The sequence below is a fragment of the Pollicipes pollicipes genome, unplaced genomic scaffold (genome assembly GCF_011947565.3).
Source record: "Pollicipes pollicipes isolate AB1234 unplaced genomic scaffold, Ppol_2.1 Scaffold_6138;HRSCAF=7277_pilon_pilon_pilon, whole genome shotgun sequence".
Classification (NCBI taxonomy): domain Eukaryota; kingdom Metazoa; phylum Arthropoda; class Thecostraca; order Pollicipedomorpha; family Pollicipedidae; genus Pollicipes; species Pollicipes pollicipes.
Genome location: NW_023596818.1, coordinates 23,133,206 through 23,156,261, shown reverse-complemented (window position 1 = coordinate 23,156,261; position 23,056 = coordinate 23,133,206). Strand labels below are relative to the sequence as shown.

Here is a 23,056-nt window from a genome sequence, read left to right as displayed (position 1 = left end):
TTTAGAACGTGCCATCTTTGTTAACCATGACCCACAACTGACCTCGGGGGCCCCAAGGCCTGCTGTTGCTCAGTAACCCGCACGCCGGTCGCCCGGAGAGGTCAGTTTTAGCCGGCCGTGTCGGGTCGGCCTTCACCGAGATCAAGCGAGCACGCCGCTCCAAACACCTGGTAAATGTATTCACCGTCCGAGAAAGTGACCTAGTTCCCCACGTTCACATTTCGCCTGCCCACCCTCCATGGTCCTGGTTTTTGGCGTTCAGCTTCTTTCGGATGGTGTCGGTGAGCGCCTGCGCGCGGAAGCTGATGTGCTTTGTCTTCTCGATCAGCTGCTGGTACGGCGACACGGCCTGTTGTCCCATGATGACGTGGCCCTGTGCCGAGTCGATCTTGGCGTCCAGATGCGCTTGGCGGATGAGGTTGACGATCCAGCGCTCGGCCTCGCTAGACTCCATGTTTAGCTTCTGCGCCAGCATGTCGATGCTGATCACCTGGTGGATGCGGCAGAACGTCTCGAATGTCATGAGGCGTGCGTTCTCGATGAACTCAGCCGGGCAGGCCACGGTGAAGAAGTCGTTGGACAACACCGACTCGCATGCCTTAAGCTTGTGCTGGGCGCCGTCGAAGTCGAAGTTGACGTACAGACACTCGATGAACTCGGTGATGGGGTCCTTGTAAGAGTACGACTCCTGCTGGATGACCTTGACCAAGTCTTTGAGCGCGTTCGGCCGGTTCTGTCTGCTGATGACCACGGCCGTGGTCAGATAGCGCAGAATGTGCGGGCACATGGTCTGGATGGTGTTCAGGTAGTTGGCCTGGTACAGGAACATGTCGATGAGCAGCTCGTAGCCCTTGGGCGTGTTGAAGAAGATGAAGAGGCTCCAGTGAATGAGCCAGCACCGCTGCGTCAGCGCCTGCGCGTCGTTATTGAAGCCCTGATTGTCGATGTACTCCTTGAGCCGGTTCATGTCCTCGACGGCCGTATCCCAGTTCTGCATCAGGATCTCTGAGGACAGTTTGCCCCACAGGCTGCTCAGGTAGTTCTTGTCGCTCATCGGCACCAGCACCTTATGCAGGTACAGGTACTCGGCGGCGCGGCCGTAGCTGCCCACCTCATAGTTGAACTTGGCGAACTTGTAGAGCGTGTCCATCATTTCCAGCTCGAAATTGAACCGGTCCACCAGGAAGTCGACCAGCTGCTTTGAATCGCGCGACACCTGGATTTGCTTCTTCACCTCATCCAGCCTGAATATCTCAAAGATGGGCTTCATCTCATTGTTGATCTGCTCCCACTCAGCCATGACCTCCCGGCGGCAGTCGACGATCTCCTGCGGGATCTCGCGCTCCGGGTACACCTTCTGCAACACCTCTGTATTGTAGTCCACCATCTTGGAGCCTTTCAGCATGTCAAGACGGAACTTGTTGAGGTCGATCTCGTTGTAGATGCCCAGCTGCGAGAGGAACTCGAGCAGCGGGAACACCATGTGCCGGTCCAAGTAGGTCGCGATCTTCGTGGAAAGGTCATAGTCCGCCATGGTCGCGGCCGCAGTTCAGCTCAGCTTTCCAGCCCTCTGTGGAAAGTTTCAACATGTGAGAGGAGAAATTATGATCATAGAAATTTAACCTTTACACTAACCAGCACAGCATCTTGTGTTTTCAACTGGTGCAACAGGAATTTCATGTAATGTGACTGATGAAATCTACACAAATCACACAGCATTTAGTGAGACAGGGCCAACCCCAGTCACCCTGAACTAAATGCATATAGTTGCAGTATATTGCACATCTTCATTATTCCTATGCTCTGTTATTGCGCCATAACAACTTATAATTTGACGTCAGCATTGGCCCACTTTGAGTGCCAGCATGCTGAAATAGTCTGTTTGCTATGGTAATTTATCCCACATTTGTCTATTTCATTATTCCAATAAAATACAACTTACATTTTTCAAATTATGCACCACATGGTCTCATCAGGTTTGACACAGGTGTGCAGAGTGCAGCACACCCTTGGAATAGATGTATAGGGCAATGGATGATTTTTTGGCAGACTTCCCACATTGCTGGACCTCAAGACTACAAAAAATCACACCTAATGCTCATCATGTTAGGAATAGCAGCAATAGCCTGGCAAAAATTTCAGCACAATTTCAGTGATTAGATTTATCTAGATTAGATTAGGTTAAATTCTAGTCCTTCCTCCTACTTTTGGAAAGGCTATTTTTTAAACAAGTTACCAGTCATTTAGGCCTTTGGTCACAAATTTCAGTTTTAAGCTCACTTTGTGCACCTTTATCTTGCCCTTAACACACACTCGGGTGGGGGTCAAATTGACCCCACCCCCCGAAGGTTTTTCCAGATTGATTTCTGAATGGTGCGGCTGTAGCCACATCAAAATTTGCATAGCTGTAGACAAATGAATAGCAGATCATTCAGCATAAAAACTTAGATGTACCCTGTAAGGTCACTGACCTAGGGCAGGTCAAAGTCAGGCCATGGTTTCAGCAAAGACAATTTCTAGTGAATCCTTCAATCTGATCCAACAACAGTGTTAGACAAAGCCATACATCCCTGAGATGCTTTCTTAGGCAACACAACAGTAATATGAGCAAATTACATTGACCTCAAGTCAGGTATAAAGGTCACACCAAGGTCAAACCAACCTGTTTTGTTACTATAGGGCTTCCTGTATGTGATGGTTTCTGGTGCTCCTTTTGAATGCATTGATAGCAGGAACCGCATTATACATCTTCTATGGCCTTCTTAGAGGCCAGAATGGATTGTTGACCTAAAATGAACCAGGTCAACATTTTGTTTTAGGAACATACTGCCTAGAGAGTCTTTGTTGCTTAGTCAAATGCAAAACTCAAAGCAACCTTGCATGATTTTGGTCACCTTGACCTTCAAAAGGTCAAACAAGGTCACTGACCTTGAATGAGCATGTGACCTTTTGTTACGAAATGGTTATCTAGGTTCTGGGGGCACTGTGGAAGCCAACATGGAACTTGACATTGTTTGACCTTTTTGACCTGAAGGTCACAATCTAGGAGCCTGAAACTTCAACCTAAGTTTACATACAGGTCAAGACACCCTGCAAATTTGGTGTATCTAGCTTTCCGAGTTCCTGAGATCTCAGGGGGTCAAATTGACCCTCCTTCCCACCAAAGCAGAGGGTATCTACCAGGCCGCCTGGGTGAGTGTTAATGAGCAATATTGCTAACCAATATTGCTTAAAGAAATATATCTTATCTAATTATTATGCTGACCATGTTTATTTCTTATGCTTCTTGATGCACAGTAATTTCACTATGTTAGGGCCATGGCATCTGCAGGCCAGAACTGTCACATCACTAGGGAACTCATGTGCTCAATATCATAACTAACTCAATTTTGAAGGTAAGATTATACCATTTTATGACTATGTAGAAAACATCCTTCCTCAGAGGACAATTTATGTACAGTGTGCTTTTGTGACGTAAGGTACCATTGTCCGCTTGTACCACTGGCCTATCATGAGGACACAAGATGGAGCATACACATGAGCTATTTGGCATGCTGACAAGCAAGTCTCTCATCACAATCTTTTGTAAACTGGGTCGTGCCCCTTGTCACCTTGCAAGTACAGATGGTCATGGAAAGGATAAATTGCAGCGAGTCTTTCTGAGTGTTAATAAAAAAACACCCAAAACTTTCGGCAACGCACACTCCTTTCCAACCGAACATATATGTTCTCCATCCAAAACCAGATGGGCGATGCAGGGCTTAAGACAGGCGTTTACCGTCGCGTTAAGTGGAGCAAGGCAATTCAACCGGTATACCTGGTTTATCAGCTAAATAAAGTAAACTTGACAAGTTGATAAAAAGCAAAATATCGCATGCACTTACGCCACCAAATCATGTACCTGTACAGAAGATATACCAGTCCAGCTCACCCGGCGGCACCCCCACCTATCACGCAGGGCCCATACGGTTTCACAGTACATGCACTCAATGCGACAGCCATGGCGCATGTGCTCAGCATGCCTTCTCTAGAAGTATTATAAAATATTTGGAAAAAAATATTAGTAACAGAAAATGTCGATAAAAATAATGTTTGCCAGGAGCAAAAAAATTAAGTTACCTTTTGTCTGAAAATAGGTTAAATATCCTTTCCAAATTTAAATGCATATTATATGGGACAGTCATGACGCCACAAGGTTATGGCGCAGAATGAACCGAAACCGCTGATGGAGTTGCATGCATTGAGCCTTTCTAAATCCCATATGCTGCTTTGGGTCGTGTGAGTTGGGGCTCGAGGTGTTGCACGGTGAGGGTGTGATCACGTTGACATGTAGATTTGATACTTTACATAATACACAGTTATGGTTAGCATTTCCGCAGTTACAGGGAGCGCTGGCCTTGTGTTTTAATGTAAGCCGGTGTCCCGACGTGGCATAAATTCTGTTCCCTGTCCGTGCTTGTCGGGTGCAGTGTAACAAATGACGGCGACTGCTTTCTGTGAAATTTATAGCCTGAACTACCTTGCCTCTAGAGATATGCTACCAGATGACCGTGTTGGGCCCCGGCCTCAACGATCCTGTGCATTGCAGCTCCTTGGATTTTTTTAAGGATGGCTCAAGAGTGTCGACCATCTGGGCACTGTTGATACCATGGCTGTGATTTTCATGAGTGTTCCCTGTCCTGGGCATTTTAGATGGCTTTTAAGGGGTTTTCCAATTTCAAAGGTTTACAGGGAAGTGTTTTGCACCCAACACACAAATTTTTCAGGCTGGCATTGCAGTTTCAAAAAGGAAAGCCAAGAAATGTGTGGTCCCTGTGAACAAAAAGTGATGCAAGCTGATGATGTGGAGAGCACCAATCAGGGGTTCAACTACAAAATGGGTATGATGAGATAACCTCAATGAGCAGGGGAAAGGGTCTTGTGGTTCTCATTGCAATCCACTCAGTTTCCACAATTTCCATGAGCAAGCATCTGCAGTGGTGGCATGCACAAACAAAGTGCTCTGACTCAGCAGGCAGGTCTGTCTCATGTTGGATGCCACAATGCTGCCACTGTTCTTTAACATTATGGTCAGGCCACACCTTGAGTATGCAAATTCTGTGTGGGTGCCAGTGCTAAGGATGGAGCAAGATGCCATAGATAGTGCAAGGAAAAGCCACAGACTGCTTTTCCCCTGCCATACCTCAGTTATCAAGATATCTTTGGACCCTGGAACTTCCAAGCTTGTACTACAGGAGACTGAGAAAAGATGTAATCATGGTTGATCAGAGGCTGTCAGGTCACCTGCTGAAGCTAAGACAGCCCAGATTAAACACTCATTTGTGACAGAAGTCCATCCACTGCATTATTTTCCAGTGCTATCTGCTGCTTCTTCTGCTATTTTCTCCTTTAGTTGGAGAATGGAATCCTGCCTCAAGCAGTGACTTCCCCTTGCATGAACATTTTCAAGAACTGGGTAGACCAACATTGTGAGAACCACAAGTGCAACCTGAGGAACAATTTGAGTGAATATTAGGCTGAAGGGAAGAGCTAAAACATCATCCAGGTTATTTCTGACCTTCCATTCTCATATTCTCCAACCCAACCTTAGCCAGGAAGGTGTATTTTGTGTGCACAGTTGAGGTGTGTCTGTGTTTTGCTTCATATGAGATGAGGAGCACATGGTATAAAAGAGATATCAGGAAAAATTACTTGCATTACAGTGTGAGAGGACTTGTGACTCTTGAAGCAGGTGGTGTGGGCACAGTGGGAAGACTTGAAAATGGTCCAAGTGTTGGGTGTCAAAAAGGTTGGAGAATCTGTGTGTGACTCATATTTTTTCAAGGATTATATTGTCTAAGCAGGTACATGGTACTTGTTCATCCTCCTTTGGTATCCTCTCTGCCATCTGAAAGCTGTGCCAAGTGATTAGATGATGGCTGACAGATGCTTCATATAGTTATTCTTCCATTGGCCATGTACTGCACATTCACTGCAAATTTTAGGTGCTAAGTTTCAGTTACAGTAGTTGTAGTTTACTGTATTTTGCCAATTTCAAAAAATGGACACTCCTTTTCAACACAAACATCACCCCAAATTGGTGTTTACTACTATTACATTATTACACACATTAACTATTACACACTTGGACATATTTGTATTGTATATTCTCAGTCAAAAGCATGCCTAAAGTTGCACTTGGATCATTTATCAAAAATTGAATGTACCCTGTAAGGTTGCTGACCTATGGCAGGTGAAAGTTAGGCTGTGAATAACATGAACTGCATAAGATATCTTCCATTGACTTCTTATAGATCAGAATATGTCACTGACCTAAAATGACAGAGGTCAACATTTTGTTTTTAGGAACGCACTGCCTAGCTTAATCTTTTTTGCATATTCAAATGCAAAACTCAAAGCAGTCTTGTATGATTTTGGTCATCATGACCTTCAAAAGGCCAAACAAGGTTGCTGACCTTGATTAAGCATGGGATTTTTTTGGTAGAACAGGTATCTAGGTTCTTGACCTTGTTTGACCCAAAGGTCTAACCTAGGAGGCTCAAACTTTGAGTCAAGTGAGTTCTTATACAGGCCAATACACCCTGTGAATTTGGTGTGTCTAGCCCTCTTAGTTTGTGAGATCTAAGGAGGTCAAATTGACCCCCACCCCCACCTGATTGAAGGGTGTCCAACCAGCCACCTGGACATGTGTTAATAAGGTGATATGTTCCATTTAGGCCATGAAAGGTTCTCAAAGCAATTTGGCCACCCCATTGTTTGTGGTGTTGCAACTTCTCCTCAGCACAAATGAGCCACCTCAGTATTGGCTCTGAGGCAGGCATGTATCTCAGCTGTAGCTCAGTGATGTGAAGCCATGCCATGCAAATATTGATACATCACTACTGACATTCAGTATGTGATCTAAATAACACTGCCATGATGATAGTGCTACCAAGTGTGGACTGTTATGACACAGCCAACATCTAAATCATGTTCATGGACAATTATTGTATTTTTGAGTGATGAAACTCCAGGCTGGTGGCTGGTCTGTAAACCTCCAATTTTCACACAGAACCAGGATGGAGTGGTTGACCAACTGATGCCAGTCATTTCCCATTTTGCACATTGCCTGTATGGAAGAAAACAAGAGAAGATTACTGTTGTGAGGTATGTTCATGCTGTTACTGCGCTGGTGATGACAACAAAGTGTCACATGTGTGTTTTATGAGCTGTCTGTAGTTTGGTGCCAGATATTTGTGTTCAAAGGAATAACCTCTGCTGACAAACACCTTTCTGTTCTGTTCAGGTGCTCGGCTGAAGTATGTTTTCGTAGCAGTGGGAGATGGGCATGATGCTGACACATAGGGTTCCCCACACCAATGGACGGGATCCAATATTGCACCAGCACAGGCAGAGTGGCCATGGTGAGTGTGACATGTTCGGAATCCACTCGCCATAAAACCCACATCATGTAAGAAACCCCTCGCCTAGAGAAGGTGTTTTGTATGTTCCATCAGGAAGTGTCAACTAATAATTGGTCATCAAAGTCTGGTTGTGTCTGAATATGAACATCACTTACACATCACAAATCCTTGTATATGTTGTGAGAGAAATGTTAGCAAGCCTGACTTATGCCACACATTTTGCATTGGCGCATCAGATGAATGCAAAAGCGAGACGTCTTCAATGGCAGTAGAATTCGGCCCTTGGGAACTCGCAATGCATTATCGAACGCTGTTCAGTTTTTAGCATGCACAGAATATTTGCAATGTTTATGTTTTGTTTGGCTCTGATAACAGCATGTGAGAGGAGCCACATCTGATCTCCCCCCTCCCCTCTCCTCCCCGCCGTGGCCGGGCAGCGGTGCGACACCTGGGCACCATGCGGCTCTCTCTGCACCCGCGCTGGATCATGCTCGCCATGTGTGCCGTCTCCGCCTGCTGGCTGCTCCTGCTCTACATGTACCTGGGCCTGGAGAGCGGCGGCGGAGGAGGAGGGGCGGCAGGGCCGGTGACGGCGCCCCACGCCGCCTGGCCCTCCCCGCCGCCCGACGCCGGCCCCGACCCGGCGCGGCTGGGCCGGGTCAGCTCGGAGGCCGACGGCCGACGGAAGCGCGAGGGATACGAGCGACACGCCTTCAATACGCTGGTCAGCGACCGGATTGGCTTGCGCCGTTCGATCCCGGACACCAGGCATGCCGGGTACGTGCTCCCGCGCGCGGCCGTCTTCTTGGCGGGGCTCCCCTTTTTGGGTAGGAGACGTTGAAGGAATCTGTGAGAGGTGCGAGTGCTTTGTACAAAAAGATCAATTCACATCAGTCAGGTGGTGTCTGACGCCGAAATAGGTCTGCCTTCTTCCTAATGATCTTAGCCTTCATAATTATCCCCCAGTATATCAGCGCTGAAGTCATGTTGTAGCCAACAAAGACACTGCCGACCATGCCCCGCTAACCATGCATCAGATATGGGAGCTCCGGTGCCAGTGCCCCCCCCCCCCCCCCCCCCCTCGTGTCACGTGTGGGTGCCGGTAGTGAAGTGGTTAGGGCGTCTGCGTTGACCGCTACGCGTCTAGGAAACCAGAGGTACGGGGTTCGATTCCCCGCGGTGTCCACCCTTCCTGCCAGGGTGAGAGGCAGGCGACGCCATAAAGCCTCAGCAGCTGAGTGCGTCGTAGAGCCCTAGTGACACACTGACCGTTATCACCCCTCCGCCCCCGCAGGTGCCGAAACCAAACTTACCCGGCCAGCCTTCCGGACGTCAGCGTCGTCATCTGCTTCTACAACGAGGACGAGACGGTGCTGCTACGCACGCTGCAGGCGGTGCTGCAGCGTTCGCCGGCGCCGCTGCTGCGCCAGGTGCTGCTGGTTGACGACGCGAGCGACGCCGGCCTGGCGGAAGCTGTCCAGCACCACATCGACAGCCGTGCTCTGCAGCACAGGGTAAGCCGTGGCAGGTGGCTCAGGGACGGCTGGCCTCTGGCCGGATCCGGCAGAACAGAACGGATGATACTGAAACGGCGCGCGAGCGTGCTGTTTGTAGGAACACTTGAGAGCATCGGCTAGGACGAGCAGTTTATGCTAATGCGTAGGAAGAATGAACTAAGCAAGTGGTTGTTGACACGACGTGCTTGATGCCCTGCTGGCTGCCGACCAGGTGTGACGTACTGGATTGCTCTTCAAAAGACGCAAAGTGGTCAACATAAGCTGGGTCAGTGGGAGAGCAGTCTGTTTGCTTTCCTTCAGTAGCTAGGAGTGCAAGACAGCACATACCCATGCAAAGTAACGCTATATCCCCGTTAGGCTCCATATAAACACCTTGGTGCTTCTAAATGACCGTTTGTCAAAATGAGAGGAGTCATTCCTCCATGCCACCACACCTTACATATTCCATTATTTTACCATATACCGAAAAGCTTGATGAGGCACCTTTTCGTAACTGGCTGTAGAACCACCTGTGTCATATTAATCATGAAGCATGAAGTGAATGATAGTCACTTAGTACTGGTGTTGGAGGTTTCTGGACAAATTGGTGGATGGTGTTTAACCGAATATTATGACAATCATCATCATCACCTAATCTTGAAGACTCGAATGAATTTGGCCGCTGTAAGTTGTTCAGTGCATTAGCGAGGAACATTATTGGCATGGAAAAGACAGTAGTGTTAGCCTCATTCCTCGGATAAAAACCAGGAGAATGGAGATTAAGTTTGGTTGATATTTCGGCAACATGCCTTTATCGAACCACTAGCAGAAGACTACTGCTAGTGGTTCGATAAAGGCATGTTGCTGAAATATTAACCCAACTTTGTCTCCATCCTCCTGCCTTTTATCCGAGGAATGAGGCTAATGCTGCTGTCTTATCTATGTGAATCTGGCCACTGTGTTAAAACAAAATGTGAAAAGGTGAGTGACCAAAAGGCGAAAATAATATTATGGACATATTTTTTAACGATGTGCAAATTGTCGAACAGTTGATCAGCCACAATGTTAATTAGCCTAATGCCAAGTTGCCGAAACGGGATTTGGGCGAGAAGAAAATCACTGAACGCTTAATGGGCCGAATGCATTTTTCGCGAAACGTGAATTTGACGAACGGCAATTCGTCGCATTGAAAATCGCCGAATGGTCGATTGACCAAAAGCAATTTTGTCGCAATACAAACTTAAAGAGTGGCGAATAGGCTAAGATTAATTCGTCAAGTGAACACTTGTCGACTTTTTATTGAATTGGAATTAGACGGTTGGAAATGACTGGGCTCTAGCCTCGATGTGACCACGTAGTCGAATCAACCGAAAGCCCTGATAACTGACGACCCCAGTGATAAATTCCGCAGGCCGAAGGAGGCGGCCCATGAATTGCGTTATGCATTGATAGCATTGTTGATCAGGCGTATCCAATACTGTTGATGACAGTATTCGTCACGTTGCGGGTCATCTCGCGGCCTGATCAGTACCACAAGTGAGTCACCCCGTCCGCTATAGTGTTGTGTGTGTGGGGGGGGGGGGGGGGGGTGTTAGCCGGCCAGGGTCCGCCCGTGCGCCGTGCCATTGCACCCCATCTCTGGCGCCCCTGGACCCGCCCGTGCGGCCGGACGCCTGGGGCGGTGACCTGTGCGGCGACCGGCCGGCTCGCGGGGGAAATGCACTCTGGCCTGAGACTAGGACGGAAGGACGCCGGCGGACGGAGGTGGCGGAGCGCGGTACACACCTAACATTGGCGCAGTCGGTAGGACCGCGCCAGACCTAACAGTGGTAACTCTTACACGGTAAGGCTGGCGTCGACGCTGACGTCATAAAATGGCCCGTAACGCAATCAAACTATGTTGTGTTGAGAAACACCTTGATATAGTAAAATAGTATAATTTGAATAGTAAAATAAACTTGAACAGTAAAATTTTGTTCTTTAGAGCAGTCTTTCGCACGTAAAAGCACACCGATTGCGACAAGTGAGCTTTTTCCCATCGTTTCGGATGCATGCCCCAATGTCTTCAAATGTGTATGTAACTAACAGTTCCTTCAAAAAAGCATATTGACGCAGGTACGTTCGGGTAAAGAACATGTAGCCAATCAACCTTCGACTACAGAGCATTTCGGCGAATTGGCATTTTAATAAAACATAGTTTGGCAAATCTGATTCGGCTACAAAGTATGTTGGGAAGTTAGTATCCGCTAAGGAACGATTCGGCGATAAGTATTCGATTGAATAGTACTAAGGCAAATTGGCGTTGAGGAAATATGCTTTTCGAGTTACTAACATTTTGTCAGTTAAACGCGTCGGCAAAAGGTGTACCGGCAAAGTGCTGTTCCAGCTTTTAGCACTTCACCTTTTAGCCACGGCGGCAAAAATAAAACACGTCTACAAAATACCATTCGATGAAAGGCATTCGGCAAGACGACGTTGGACTAAACGTCTTTTTGGTTATCTGTCTGGATACCAGTTTTGATACAGTGTGATGTTTTTGAATCATGTTAGTTTGTGATTTGCAGTCATTTAGTGGTGGTGTTGGTATAGTGTGATGGTCTTCAATGGTAGCAGTGCAGGAATATGGTGTAAATTGTATCCCCAAAGGCTAGTCTTATAAGACTATTTTCATTACATGTCTAGCAGTCCGTAAAGGATGTGAAACAGTAGTGAAGGTAAGAATGTAATCTTTGTTTCGCGAGCTTTACGACATTATGTGATACATCTGTCCTGTCCTGTCCATCAGTTTCCAGTAGTTATATCATATATATGGTTGAACACGACGTAATCGACTGTTAAATCATCGCTGAAACAGGTTATTACTAGTATGCGGGTGGCGGACGGGTGCATAAGTCCACCGACAGCCCGTCCTATGCAGGCATGTCTCGCAATGAGCCGGTGACCATTGTTCGTGGCTGAGCGCCTGTGGCCGCTGGCGCGTGCTCCGGCCGTCGTGACCCGTGTCGTGACCGGCCGCCCCTGCCGGCAGGTTCAGCTGCTCCGCTCCGACGTGCGTCTGGGCTTGATCCGAGCCCGCCTGCACGGCGCCGCGCACGCCACCGGCGAGGTGAGGCCCGCCCGGCAGCTGATCAAGAGACGTGCCCCAGTCCGCTGGAGGCGAAGTGACGAGAACAGTATAGTGTGCAGGGACAAAGCCGGCGTTTCACACATTGACTTCCAACCATGAAGGCGAGCTGTCAAAAGATATTTCATTAGTTTTGTCAGGTGCGCGTTCTTTGGGCGATTGGGTTTCGTAGAGATTGTGTTAGCTTATAAGCGTAGCCAGTGTACCATTCCCTCATTGCAATATTATGTAAAGTCGTTTCACATGTAAATGCGATGCCCAAGTCGTATGATTGTGGTCCCGATGTCTTATGGGTGATACAGCGCGAAAAGAACTGATGTAACACTTAACAACCATAAGACTACTCAGGCCGTTAGTGGCCTGAGCAATGTAGCGAGCATCGTGTCACTGAAAGTTTATTGAGTCGAGAATTGAACCCGGATCCAACGACAGACATCTCACCCGCGTGGCCACCAGAGTGCGCGGCGCCTCCTTCGAATCTTGCGTCACTGGCATACGCTTCACGTACTTGGCGCTGCGTGCTTCAGGTGCTGGTGTTCCTGGACTCGCACGTGGAGGTGAACGTAGCGTGGCTGCCGCCGCTGCTGGCGCCGATCGCCGCCGACCGGCACACCGTCACCGTGCCCATCATCGACGTCATCAACGCCGACACGTTCGCCTACACGGCCTCGCCGCTGGTGAGGGGCGGCTTCAACTGGCAGATGCACTTCCAGTGGGTAGCCGTGCCTCACAGCGGGCGGCGCACCGAGGACGACTTCGTCCGACCGATCGAGTGAGCGCTTATTGGCGGAGGGCGGTATCTGTCATTGGTGGATGGGGAAGGCTGTGCGCTGATTTGTAGGAGGGGCGTTGTGCTGAGTCTTGATTGGTGCGGCTGGGGCTGGTGTACCAATGACATGTGAGAGAGGTTGTAGCGATGTGCGTATGAGATGAATAGTGGTGGAACAGGATCTCCAGTCAGTGTTGGTTCCTGGGAGAAGCGATGTATGGAGTGCTGATGGGAGGGGAGAGGGGACTAGGGTGAGTGTTGATTGGTGAAGAGGGGTTTGGGGTTAGTGGTGATTGTTGGGGAGATTGGCCTGGGGTAAGTGCTGATTAGTGGAGAGGGGTTTGGAGTTAGTGCCCATTGGTGGGGAGAGGGACTTGGGGTAAGTGCTGATTCGTGGGGAGAGCGCGGTTTGGGGTGAATGAGTGAATGCTGATTGATGGGGCAGGCCTGTGGAATAATTGAAGATCGATTGAAGAATTGCAGATTGAAGTGTAAGGGGTTCTGGGCCGTTGCTAATTAGTGCCGGAAGCCAGCTCTTTGCCGATGGAGGAGGGAGCTGGAATACGCTCTTGTGGTGTGCCTAGATCGTCCTTGCTGACAGATGCATGGATTCTGAACTCCCATGCTTGCTGCACGAATGACGCGACGCCTGCCATTGCAGCACCCCAGCCATGGCCGGCGGTCTGTTCGCCATGGACCGCAGCTACTTCTACGAGCTTGGAACGTACGACGACGGCATGGATATTTGGGGCGGCGAGAACCTCGAGCTCTCGTTCAGGGTATGTTGTGGTTGGTGGCGATCAGTCACTCACACAGTCGCAGACATCCGCTCGCTGCTAACGCAGTAGCGGATGTCGCAGTACCTTAGCTGTGTGAGGCCTGAATGCGCAACTGTTCATTTATAACGCAAACCACAGTGATCTCTACCACCCTGCCAGTCACAGTGATCCTTCCTGGATCACTACGGTTGGTAGCGTGTCGGCCGCGTGACGTCTTACCCCGGTTGCCCAGGTCTGTATGTGCAGCGGCCACGTGACCTCTGACCCCGGTTGCCCAGGTCTGGATGTGCAACGGCCACGTGACCTCTGACCCCAGTTGCCTAGGTCTGGATGTGCGGCGGCCATGTGACCTCTGACCCCGGTTACCCAGGTATGTTTGTGCGGCGGCCACGTGACCCCTGACCCTGGGTACCCAGGTCTGGATGTGCAACGGCCACGTGACCTCTGATCCCGGTTACCCAGGTATGTTGGTGCGGCGGCCACGTGACCTCTGACCCCGGTTACCCAGGTCTGTTTGTGCGGCGGCCACGTGACCTCTGACCCCGGTTGCCCAGGTCTGGATGTGCGGCGGCCATGTGATCTCTGACCCCGGTTGCCCAGGTCTGGATGTGCGGCGGCCACGTGACCTCTGACCCTGGGTTCCCCGGGTCTGGATGTGCGGCAGCCACATGACCTCTGACCCTGGGTACCCAGATCTGGATGTGCGGCGGCCACATGACCTCTGTCCCTGGGTACCCAGGTCTGGATGTGCAACGGCCACGTGACCTCTGACCCTGGGTGCCCAGGTCTGGATGTGCAGCGGCCACGTGACCTCTGACCCCGGTTACCCGGGTCTGTGCGGCGGCCACGTGACCTCTGACCCCGGTTACCCAGGTCTGTTTGTGCGGCGGCCACGTGACGTCTGACCCCGGTTGCCCAGGTCTGGATGTGCGACGGCCACATGGCCTCTGACCCCGGTTACCCAGGTCTGTTTGTGCGCCGGCCACGTGACCTTTGACCCCGGTTGCCCAGGTCTGGATGTGCGACGGCCACGTGACCTCTGGCCCCGGTTACCCAGGTCTGTTTGTGTGGCGGCCACGTGACCTCTGACCCCGGTTACCCACGTCTGGATGTGCGGCGGCCACGTGACCTCTGACCCCGGGTTCCCAGGTCTGGATGTGCGGCGGCCGGATGCAGATCGTGCCCTGCTCTCGGATCGGTCACGTGTTCAGGAAGCGGCGGCCGTATGAGACGCCGGACGGCAGCAAGTCCGTGTTGCAGAACCTGCTCCGGCTGGTGCTGGTCTGGCTTGACGACTACAAGGTGCGCGGGCCGCCGATAGATGGCGGTAGTAGAGAGGAGCACTGCTGAGCGTGGATGAGGTCCTGGCCGGCTCCCGTCCTGTTTGGTGGAATTGTGGCTCCTTGGCTTTGGTTTAAAGAGGAATGTATGCAGCATAGAACGGATACAACCTTGTGGCCCTCGTTACCCAGGTCCCAATGCACGGCAGCCATGTGACTGATCTCGATGACCCTGGTCTGGATGTGTGGCGTCCGGCTGCAGGTCGGACTATGACTGTTTCGGACTACCTCGATGCAACAGGCCACTCAACTGTACCAGTTGACTGTAGGCCCAGATGTCTCTCTTTAAAGCGCTGGTTACAAATCTTGAAGAAGTCGTTTGCACCTCGCTATACACGTATATCTCAGCGATGGCATTCTCGGTCCCGTCCAATTTGCCTACCTGCAAGATTGCTGTACTGAGGATGCACTGCTCGACTCTGGCGGAGAGCTTGTTGGGAAGTCGACAGCGGAGAGACATATGCACTGCCAGCTGTCGAACCATCCAAGGCCTTCGGCGGCGTGGATCATGAGTTGCTTATAGCACAGCCTCAGTGATGCGGTGTGAACCCTGATCGGCTCTCAAGTTATTTGGGTGGTCGAAGGCGGATAGTGCGCGGACCATTGACGACCCGACTGGTAACCCACGCAGTGTCCCAGGGATCAGAAGTCGGTCCGCCCTTGTTGACCCCATTAGGAAACGACTTGTCCAGTCGCCTGTCACGTGGATGCCTAATCTGATGTGCAGGTGACACCCAGCCCCTGGACCCCGCCGCTCGACTTGTCCAGTCGCCGGTCACGTGGATGCCTAATCTGATGTGCAGGTGACACCCAGCCCCTGGACCCCGCCGCTCGACTTGTCCAGTCACCTGTCACGTGGATGCCTAATCTGATGTGCAGGTGACACCCAGCCCCTGGACCCGCCGCTCGACTTGTCCAGTCGCCTGTCACGTGGATGCCTAATCTGATGTGCAGGTGACACCCAGCCCCTGGACCCGCCGCTCGACTTGTCCAGTCACCTGTCACGTGGATGCCTAATCTGATGTGCAGGTGACACCCAGCCGCTGGACCCCGCCGCTCGACTTGTCCAGTCGCCTGTCACGTGGATGCCTAATCTGATGTGCAGGTGACACCCAGCCCCTGGACCCCGCCGCTCGACTTGTCCGGTCACCGGTCACGTGGATGCCTAATCTGATGTGCAGGTGACACCCAGCCGCTGGACCCGCCGCTCGACTTGTCCAGTCGCCTGTCACGTGGATGCCTAATCTGATGTGCAGGTGACACCCAGCCCCTGGACCCCGCCGCTCGACTTGTCCAGTCACCTGTCACGTGGATGCCTAATCTGATGTGCAGGTGACACCCAGCCCCTGGACCCCGCCGCTCCCAGCTAGTCGAGTATCGACCCACGAAAGCGCTGTCTGGGAATGTCAGTTTGCGAACTTTAGGCTTGGTTCAGCGCCAGCTCTGAAAATGAACAAAGACAAAACCGGCCGTGTTCTCATAGGCTCTAAACATAACTGAAACGAAAGTTCAACTTTGAGATAGATTGAGATGCTATGACGCGTTCATTACACATCACGTTTACACGGTGTGATCGTAGACTCGACGCTCTTGTGGAAGAGGTACGTCGCCAAATTCATGCAGAAATGCAACGGAATTCTAATCTCACCGTAACTCCTCAGGCATTAATGCATACCTGTTGTTTTCAAACGATTAGTGAAGGTAAGTTTTCCCACAAAGATCCTGTCCGTGCATATGAAGAAGTGCAATGAAGCGTCAGATGCAGAGGATTAAAAGAGTTGCAGATTTGCCGCCAAGATTGTCTCCGGAATGAGACGCATACAACCAGCCAGCAGTCAGCATGTAACACCGACTCTGGAGTCTAGGCTAGCCCGGATCGATGATATAGTGAGAGAGGGACGCGCTGAATGTATTAAACGCGCTAATATGTCAAGAATCGCCGCTCGCTGTCCAATCTCTTCAAGCCATGTTCCTCACTTTCACTAAGCGAGACGCGCTCCTCCATGTCATTGTCTCTTCACCCGCCCAGGTGCCGACTGGAAGTCACCGAACCGACCCTTTCCTTATGCTGCGGCGGGTTGGGACCCCGCCTGCCCCCAACCACCACCATATCTGCATGGAATAAAAGACTCGCGGTTCAAAACGCTAGTTTCAGGTGATGTGTTTTTGTTTAGGCCCGTGCTGGTGCCCTGGTGTGATTGTGCGCCCATGTCTATGTATGAGTGATCTATGCATGTCAATGAGGATCCCATGCGTTTTCAACTTGCTTTCATTCAGCTTTGAATGTGTGCTCTGGGTTTGGTGCATTCATTTGTCGAATCAGCCCATCTATTGCATTCATCGTTCGACTTCGTGCGTGTTTTGCAGCACCGTGTTTTACAGAATATTTCACTGGTAACGAGCTGGAAGGCCACCTCGTTGATAGATTTCGAGCAAATACAAAACAAAATTGTGTGCTCATTTTTGTTGCCATCGTTTTATGTTAAGTACTGTCGCTTTTCAAATGTGATTTGCAATTAAATAAATTCATCGTTTGCTTGTAAGCCATCAGCCTGCGTCAACATTAACATCAGTCGTGATATCCGGACCGTTCCCTGCGAAGCTGGTGATAGAGTGGTTATACACACTTGGTTTAATCTGTTATGCACTGCAACATTTCGGAATATTTTATTGCTGCAGTTTACATTGAATTGACAGGAATTTGTGTTTGATATTGAATTGCTGTGGTCGCTCCCTTGTTTGTGTCGTCGGACGGCACAAAGGTACATATAACGTCTCTTGTTTTTCAGGAACATTTCTACGACGAATTTCCCGACGCGCCTGGGATGAAATACGGTGACATTACCAGCCGAATCAAGCTACGCAAGAAACTAAACTGCAAATCTTTCCAGTGGTGAGCGCGGAGATCTAGCATCGGTGTGATATCAGCGACGCGTGTTGTGTTGATGTGTGGAGCGAGACCTCTCCAGGCCAAAAGACTTGGGTCACTGCATGGCTTTCATCGATGTGAACGTCTAGCGTGGCGATATTCGTCGTAACGGCCGAAAAATTCCTGAGTGGCATCACAGCTGCGTTGTTATTTCTTGTCTGTCCCACATCGTGAACCAATTATTCAAGACATTTCGCTGCCTTTTGCCTTCTGGTGCCTTCCTAATGAGCAACAATTATCTTTTGCACACTCATTTAAAGCAATGAACATGTGGAAAACACTGCGCCTTGGTCGTCTTGTTGTCGTGCTGATCACATCGAGTGGGTAGGAGCTAGAAGCTTGTCCTTGTGCCAAGTGGCTTGAAAGTGGTCCCTATTTCGTCCCAAATTGCATCGCTTTACTTTGCTCGATTAGCGCATTGTGAGTTTTGGAAGGCGCATTGTGCTGGCCTTCGGCTTGCCCGGTGTTATTTTGTCAGTTGTTAGCTCCAGCGCTGCATGATGTGTGTTCGCCAGCGTCTCGTTTGCCGAACGGCATCCTCCTCACCTGTCACTCGTTATCATGCGCTTTCGCCATGATAAGATCATATCCATGTTTCTGCATGCGTCCCGGAGGAGCACCGGAAGCTCCTCACTGTTCGGTGTGCCGAGCCAGCACCCTGCCCGTTGTCCAGGTACCTGGAGACGGTGTACCCGGAGCTGGAGGTGCCGGTGACGCGAGGGCGGCAGCCGGGCGGGCTGGCCAGCCCCGACACGGCGCGCCGCGCCGCCGCTGGCCGGCTCCGGCTCCGGCTCAGCGACTCGACGCTCTGTGCGCAGCGCGGCCACGGCCGGCTCCGGCTGCGGCCCTGCGCCGACGACGCGCCGGACCAGGTCGGCAGCGGTGGCGAAGGTCGAGCGGGGTCCGGGAAGGGGAGAATAGTGCGGGTTTAGAGGCAGTAGGGCAGGGCGCAGGGCAGGGCAGGGCAGGGCATGGCTGGGGCCAGTCAGGGACGTAGCCACACCTGAATCATGAGCGGGCGCTTGGAAAAGACCATGTGTCACTAGTCCGTGTCACACCTCGACCCTGGGGGCGTCCAGTACAGACCTTGTGTCACTGGTCCCCGTCACACCTCGACCCTGACGGGGCGTCCAGTGCAGACCTTGTGTCACTGGTCCTTGTCACACCTCGACCCTGACGGGGCGTCCAGTACAGACCTTGTGTCACTGGTCCTTGTCACACCTCGACCCTGACCGGGCGCCGTTCTCCAGGTGTTCTTGGAGACGGGCCGACAGGAGCTGTCGCAGGGCGAGCTGTGCCTGCAGGCCACCGATGACGCGCCCATACTGGCCGCCTGCCACGGCCGCATGGGCGACCAACAGTGGAACTACGGTGCCAAGGTGGGAGGCCGGCCGGGCTGCCGGGCCCGTCAGCCGCGCACGCGGCGGCCGCAGTCGAGGCTGGCGTCCTCTTAGGTCGCCTGTTGGCCGAACGGACGGCTTCCAACGGTCGGAAACCACGCGGGCCGTCGGGCTTCGAGAGAGACTGTGCCCATTTAAGTGGGGTTGTTGGCTGGTGTATGGGATGTGAGCCTGGTGAGGTGCATTGTTAGCTGTGAGGCTGGTAGCGCTTGGGAGATATAATCTTGACGCCTGATTTCCAACCCCGTGTTACTAGTTACTGTCTACAAACAACTGTCGTGATTATTCCACTGCCTGCATCGGCCAGTTGCCGCTAGAGGGAACGAAAGAACTAGCTAACGCCCACGGTTGTAGCACACATCATAATAAGTACGGAGGAAGTCGGCAAGTCGCCACCATGTGTGGAGCTGCCGGGAGCCTGCCCTTGACTATTGCTATATTTGACAGCCTGTTGAACTCACGCGCGTATGTTGCCTTAGTGCAACTCTTTCAAGCGACGGCGGCGGTCGCATTGGTGCCCAGCCGCCGAAACTCGGTCGGAGAAGAGCGGGGACCTCCCGCGTGGAAGTGCGCGGCGCCTGTCAGCCGCTCCGCCTCACCTATCGGCTGGCGGTCGTCTGTTGACAGGTGGAGACGCCTGTGTATAACCTGGCGGTGGGCGGCTGCCTGTCGGCGTCGGGCCGGGAGGAGGGCGCGCCCTTGGCCATGACGGAGTGTCGCGAGGACCCGAGCATCACCTGGGACGTGCTGTCGGTCAGCTGACCTCGCCCGTGACCTGGTCTGACCTGGACCTGGACCTCGCCCTTGCCCTCGCCTGGCGGGGACGTGGGATGATGACCTCACGATTTGGACATTTTGAAACGGGGGAGTATCGATGCTCTGTCGTCATCTCCGGAAGGGTTTCACTGTATGTAAGAAAGGATTTGGTTCTTTTTTGCGTTATGAATTGTTGGTTCTTAGTTTGAGTTGATGACCTTCAATAAACCAGGAAGTACTGATAACAAGATTTGCAATGCTGGCTGCCGATTATGTTGACGGCACTCAATATTTCGCGCTGTGCTTACTCTGCGCAGCGGTTCCTGTCCACATCCTGGGCTGTGCCTTATAGGTCGTTACTCAGCATAAGAACTTTCAACTCATAATGGGAAGGGTTCTGTGGATCTCTGAATTACTCGTTAGGATGTTGGTATTGTATTTTTGTGGTGAGGGCTTCAGCAATAAAGGCGCTTGAAATGCTCCTAAACTGGGATATCTTTGATGTTTTGTATCGGTCGCAATGGGATGGTTTCTTGGGTGCGGCATCCTGGAAAATCCCTTTGTGCTTTCACTCGTATACTCGGTGTCTGATGGACGCTGCCTGTATTTTTGATAGCATATTTTTGCAATCAATGTACGTTACTTTTCACATGTCAAGAACTTGTTCGCGTCGGTGACCTCTGTGTTCATCATGGCAATAGGAAGGTCAAGACGGCAGGTGGTTCCCGTTATTTCTTAACTGGCCGTGGCGGGATGGTATGCATTTGCCATGAGCTCGCGAGAGCTATTTTTGCTGAGATGTTCCATCCACGTACTAACTGCCAGCCGCTCGATTTTAAGTGGTTCTGATGGGACCAATTTGTGATACGTGGGTACCTGGCACTCTGAGATTCCATCACGCCCGTGTTCATCTAGATCTGTCTGTTACGGTTTTCGGACGCCTGTGCACATTTGGGCCGGGCGCGTGTGTTCCGCGCACCCATTGCGCCCGGCGCTTAGGCGCCAGCCGGTGCTCCGGCTGCGGGCGCCGCCGCGCTGTTCAAGCGTGCGCACGCAATGTCCGGCCAGTGTCAGCGCCTGAGGCGTGTAGTGCGCCGGCCGTGGGGCCTGTGTCGGCCGCGCGCCTTCGGTGGCCGCCGCGGTCGGCGCGCGTGCGACGTGAAGCGGCCTCTCGTGGCCTCGATGTCGTGTTCTGGCCCGGCCCGCCGGGTGGACGGACTGTGCAGCCAGGCGTGGCGTTGGCTGCTGCCGCCTCGCGCGTGTCACGTGGACCCTATTGGGGCCTGACCGATCGGTGAGGACGTGCGTGCTCTGATGGAACTGGTTAGCGGGCGCACGGTGTTGGCGGGCGGGGCCTGGGCGCGTGGGACCCGGCTGCTGCAGCCGGGCGCGTTGCCGCGAATGTGGTGGTCTGTCGCGCTGTCGATGACTGAGCGTGCGCTGGTGACCTCGGTGGTTTGTTAGGTAGGTTGCATGTTGGGCTTACGCCGGTGTAGTTAATAAAAGCCTGATGGGCGCTGTTGTTTGTGGCTGACTGACGTTTTAGCGACATCGCTCCAGGAGTGGATTTCGGCGGATGGAGATGCCAATAACGCCCTCTACCTGATGGCCTGATGGCCTGTGGCCTGATGACATTTCGGAAAGCTGCAGATCTTATAAATGCAGCTGGTCCTTTATTAAATCACAACAGGTGGGGTCGTTACGCACAGTTATTGATGCGGCGACTTTGATACCACGACGTCCCACGCGGACACATTTGGTAGGTGTGTGTAAATCATAAAAGGCCAATATAAAGCAGGTGACGCACCGAATACCTGCGCACCAAAATAAAAGCGGCGCGAGACGCACTCGCCGTTTGAGCGCATGCCAGCCATCGCGCGTCTCCACGACCGCGTCCACTGTCCTGTGCCGACATGTAGCATGTTGAATTTTAGTACCATTCAGCGGTGCTGCTCTGAACCCGTATTGCAGCAACAGCCCTCACGGCCTCGAACACAGCAGACCGATTATGGATGGTGTCCAATTGCCGCACACTGCCGGGATTCCGTCGGTCTGCTATGTAGGAGACTTCGCTCACTGACGGCATCTGCACTGCTGTATTGCAACATTTTAACATGTCTGTACACAGACATTTTGCAATAAAATATGGTTTGAAGACATCGTTCAGGATTGTTGAAAAGTTGTTGGTTGAAGACATGGAGGTAGATGTGGTTTCACGATATGATCAAGAAACGCGCGATCACCAAGATAACCAATGATTTGACCAAGAACCGAACAAACGATCACAGTTGCCGGTCTTGGATTCTGATGGCCGCCCACAGCTATCTCGACCGCCCCACAGCCACGTGTTCAGTAGCCACGTCCGTGTGTACCTCAAATGCCTTCCTTAAGATTTAGCCCGAACTCCGAGCCTTTTCAATGGACAGATTTCTGGCATCAGGACCCACGCTTAGCAATGTTTGCGTAAACCCTGTAGGCAACCACTCAATCCTGAAACTGCAGGTCAACGGCAGAATTAGTGGCGGAAGTTTGATGTCCCGCAATGTTCGGCACCGTCCGCCCTGCACTCTGGCGTCACTTGATCTTCAACGCGGCCGTTACCCCCGGGCGCAGACACATCTGCCGAGGGCAAACGATGAGCGTTTAAAGTGGCGTTAAGATCTCAAGCCCACTCCGCCACGGTTGAGTGGGTCGGAAGGCGGGCGCTCTTGCCATCTGAGCTATCTCCCGGGACGGGCATGAAGTGGTGCTTACCACCCACTTAAAGATCGCAGGGAAACCATGAGATCAAACGGCTCGTCGGTGCTCGATTTGTGGAATACGGGCACCGACCTATCCTGCGGGCTGCACGCACGCAATCAAAAGCTCGCGTGCCACAGTTTGTTTGCGTACCCCGTATGACCTGTAGGGTGCGCTTACAATGTAACCCACATTCAGGGCACTCATACAATGAACACAACACGTGATCACAGAATGGAGTCAAGTGAGCTACACTACCAAATGTGTTCTTGGGCAAGCGTAGTCTTGGCGGATTCAACTGGGACCAAGAGAACCGTGGGT

At 51.7% G+C, this 23,056-nt stretch overlaps 2 protein-coding genes across 6 annotated transcripts; one reads left to right on the top strand and one right to left on the bottom strand.

Annotated features, from left to right (window-relative positions):
- Positions 1-158: 158 nt before the first annotated feature.
- Positions 159-3,990, bottom strand: eIF3e (eukaryotic translation initiation factor 3 subunit e). 2 transcript variants are annotated; one of them, XM_037229120.1, is made up of 2 exons: positions 3,902-3,990; positions 159-1,570 (listed from the first exon to the last, which is right to left on the bottom strand). In XM_037229120.1, exon 2 carries the CDS (start codon positions 1,532-1,534, stop codon positions 215-217), a length of 1,320 nt encoding a protein of 439 aa, XP_037085015.1. In that variant the 5' UTR covers positions 1,535-1,570; positions 3,902-3,990; the 3' UTR covers positions 159-214. The 2 variants fall into 2 exon arrangements, with proteins under 2 accessions (XP_037085015.1, XP_037085016.1); XM_037229121.1 differs by lacking the exon at positions 3,902-3,990 and adding an exon at positions 2,663-2,712.
- Positions 3,991-4,214: 224 nt separating this feature from the next.
- Positions 4,215-21,506, top strand: LOC119105657 (polypeptide N-acetylgalactosaminyltransferase 11). Of its 4 annotated transcripts, none has more exons than XM_037229117.1 (12): positions 4,215-4,278; positions 7,286-7,403; positions 7,841-8,180; positions 8,698-8,917; positions 11,928-12,005; positions 12,551-12,795; positions 13,454-13,571; positions 14,721-14,873; positions 17,701-17,804; positions 18,514-18,712; positions 19,091-19,219; positions 19,868-21,506. In XM_037229117.1, the coding sequence occupies exons 2-12, from the start codon at positions 7,322-7,324 to the stop codon at positions 20,000-20,002; spliced, it is 1,803 nt and encodes a 600-aa protein (XP_037085012.1). In that variant the 5' UTR covers positions 4,215-4,278; positions 7,286-7,321; the 3' UTR covers positions 20,003-21,506. The 4 variants fall into 4 exon arrangements, with proteins under 4 accessions (XP_037085012.1, XP_037085011.1, XP_037085014.1 ...); XM_037229116.1 differs by having other exon boundaries at positions 4,231-4,305; XM_037229118.1 differs by lacking the exon at positions 4,215-4,278 and adding an exon at positions 4,279-4,363.
- The last annotated feature ends 1,550 nt before the right edge of the window (positions 21,507-23,056 follow it).

Coding starts and splice junctions, on each gene's coding strand:
- eIF3e (XM_037229120.1), bottom strand. CDS start 1,534: ATGGCGGACTATGACCTTTCCACGAAGATCGCGACCTACTTGGACCGG.
- LOC119105657 (XM_037229117.1), top strand. CDS start 7,322: ATGGGCATGATGCTGACACATAGGGTTCCCCACACCAATGGACGGGAT. Junction 7,404..7,840: donor GCACAGGCAGAGTGGCCATG/GTGAGTGTGACA, acceptor GTGGCCGGGCAG/CGGTGCGACACCTGGGCACC. Junction 8,918..11,927: donor GCCGTGCTCTGCAGCACAGG/GTAAGCCGTGGC, acceptor CCCTGCCGGCAG/GTTCAGCTGCTCCGCTCCGA.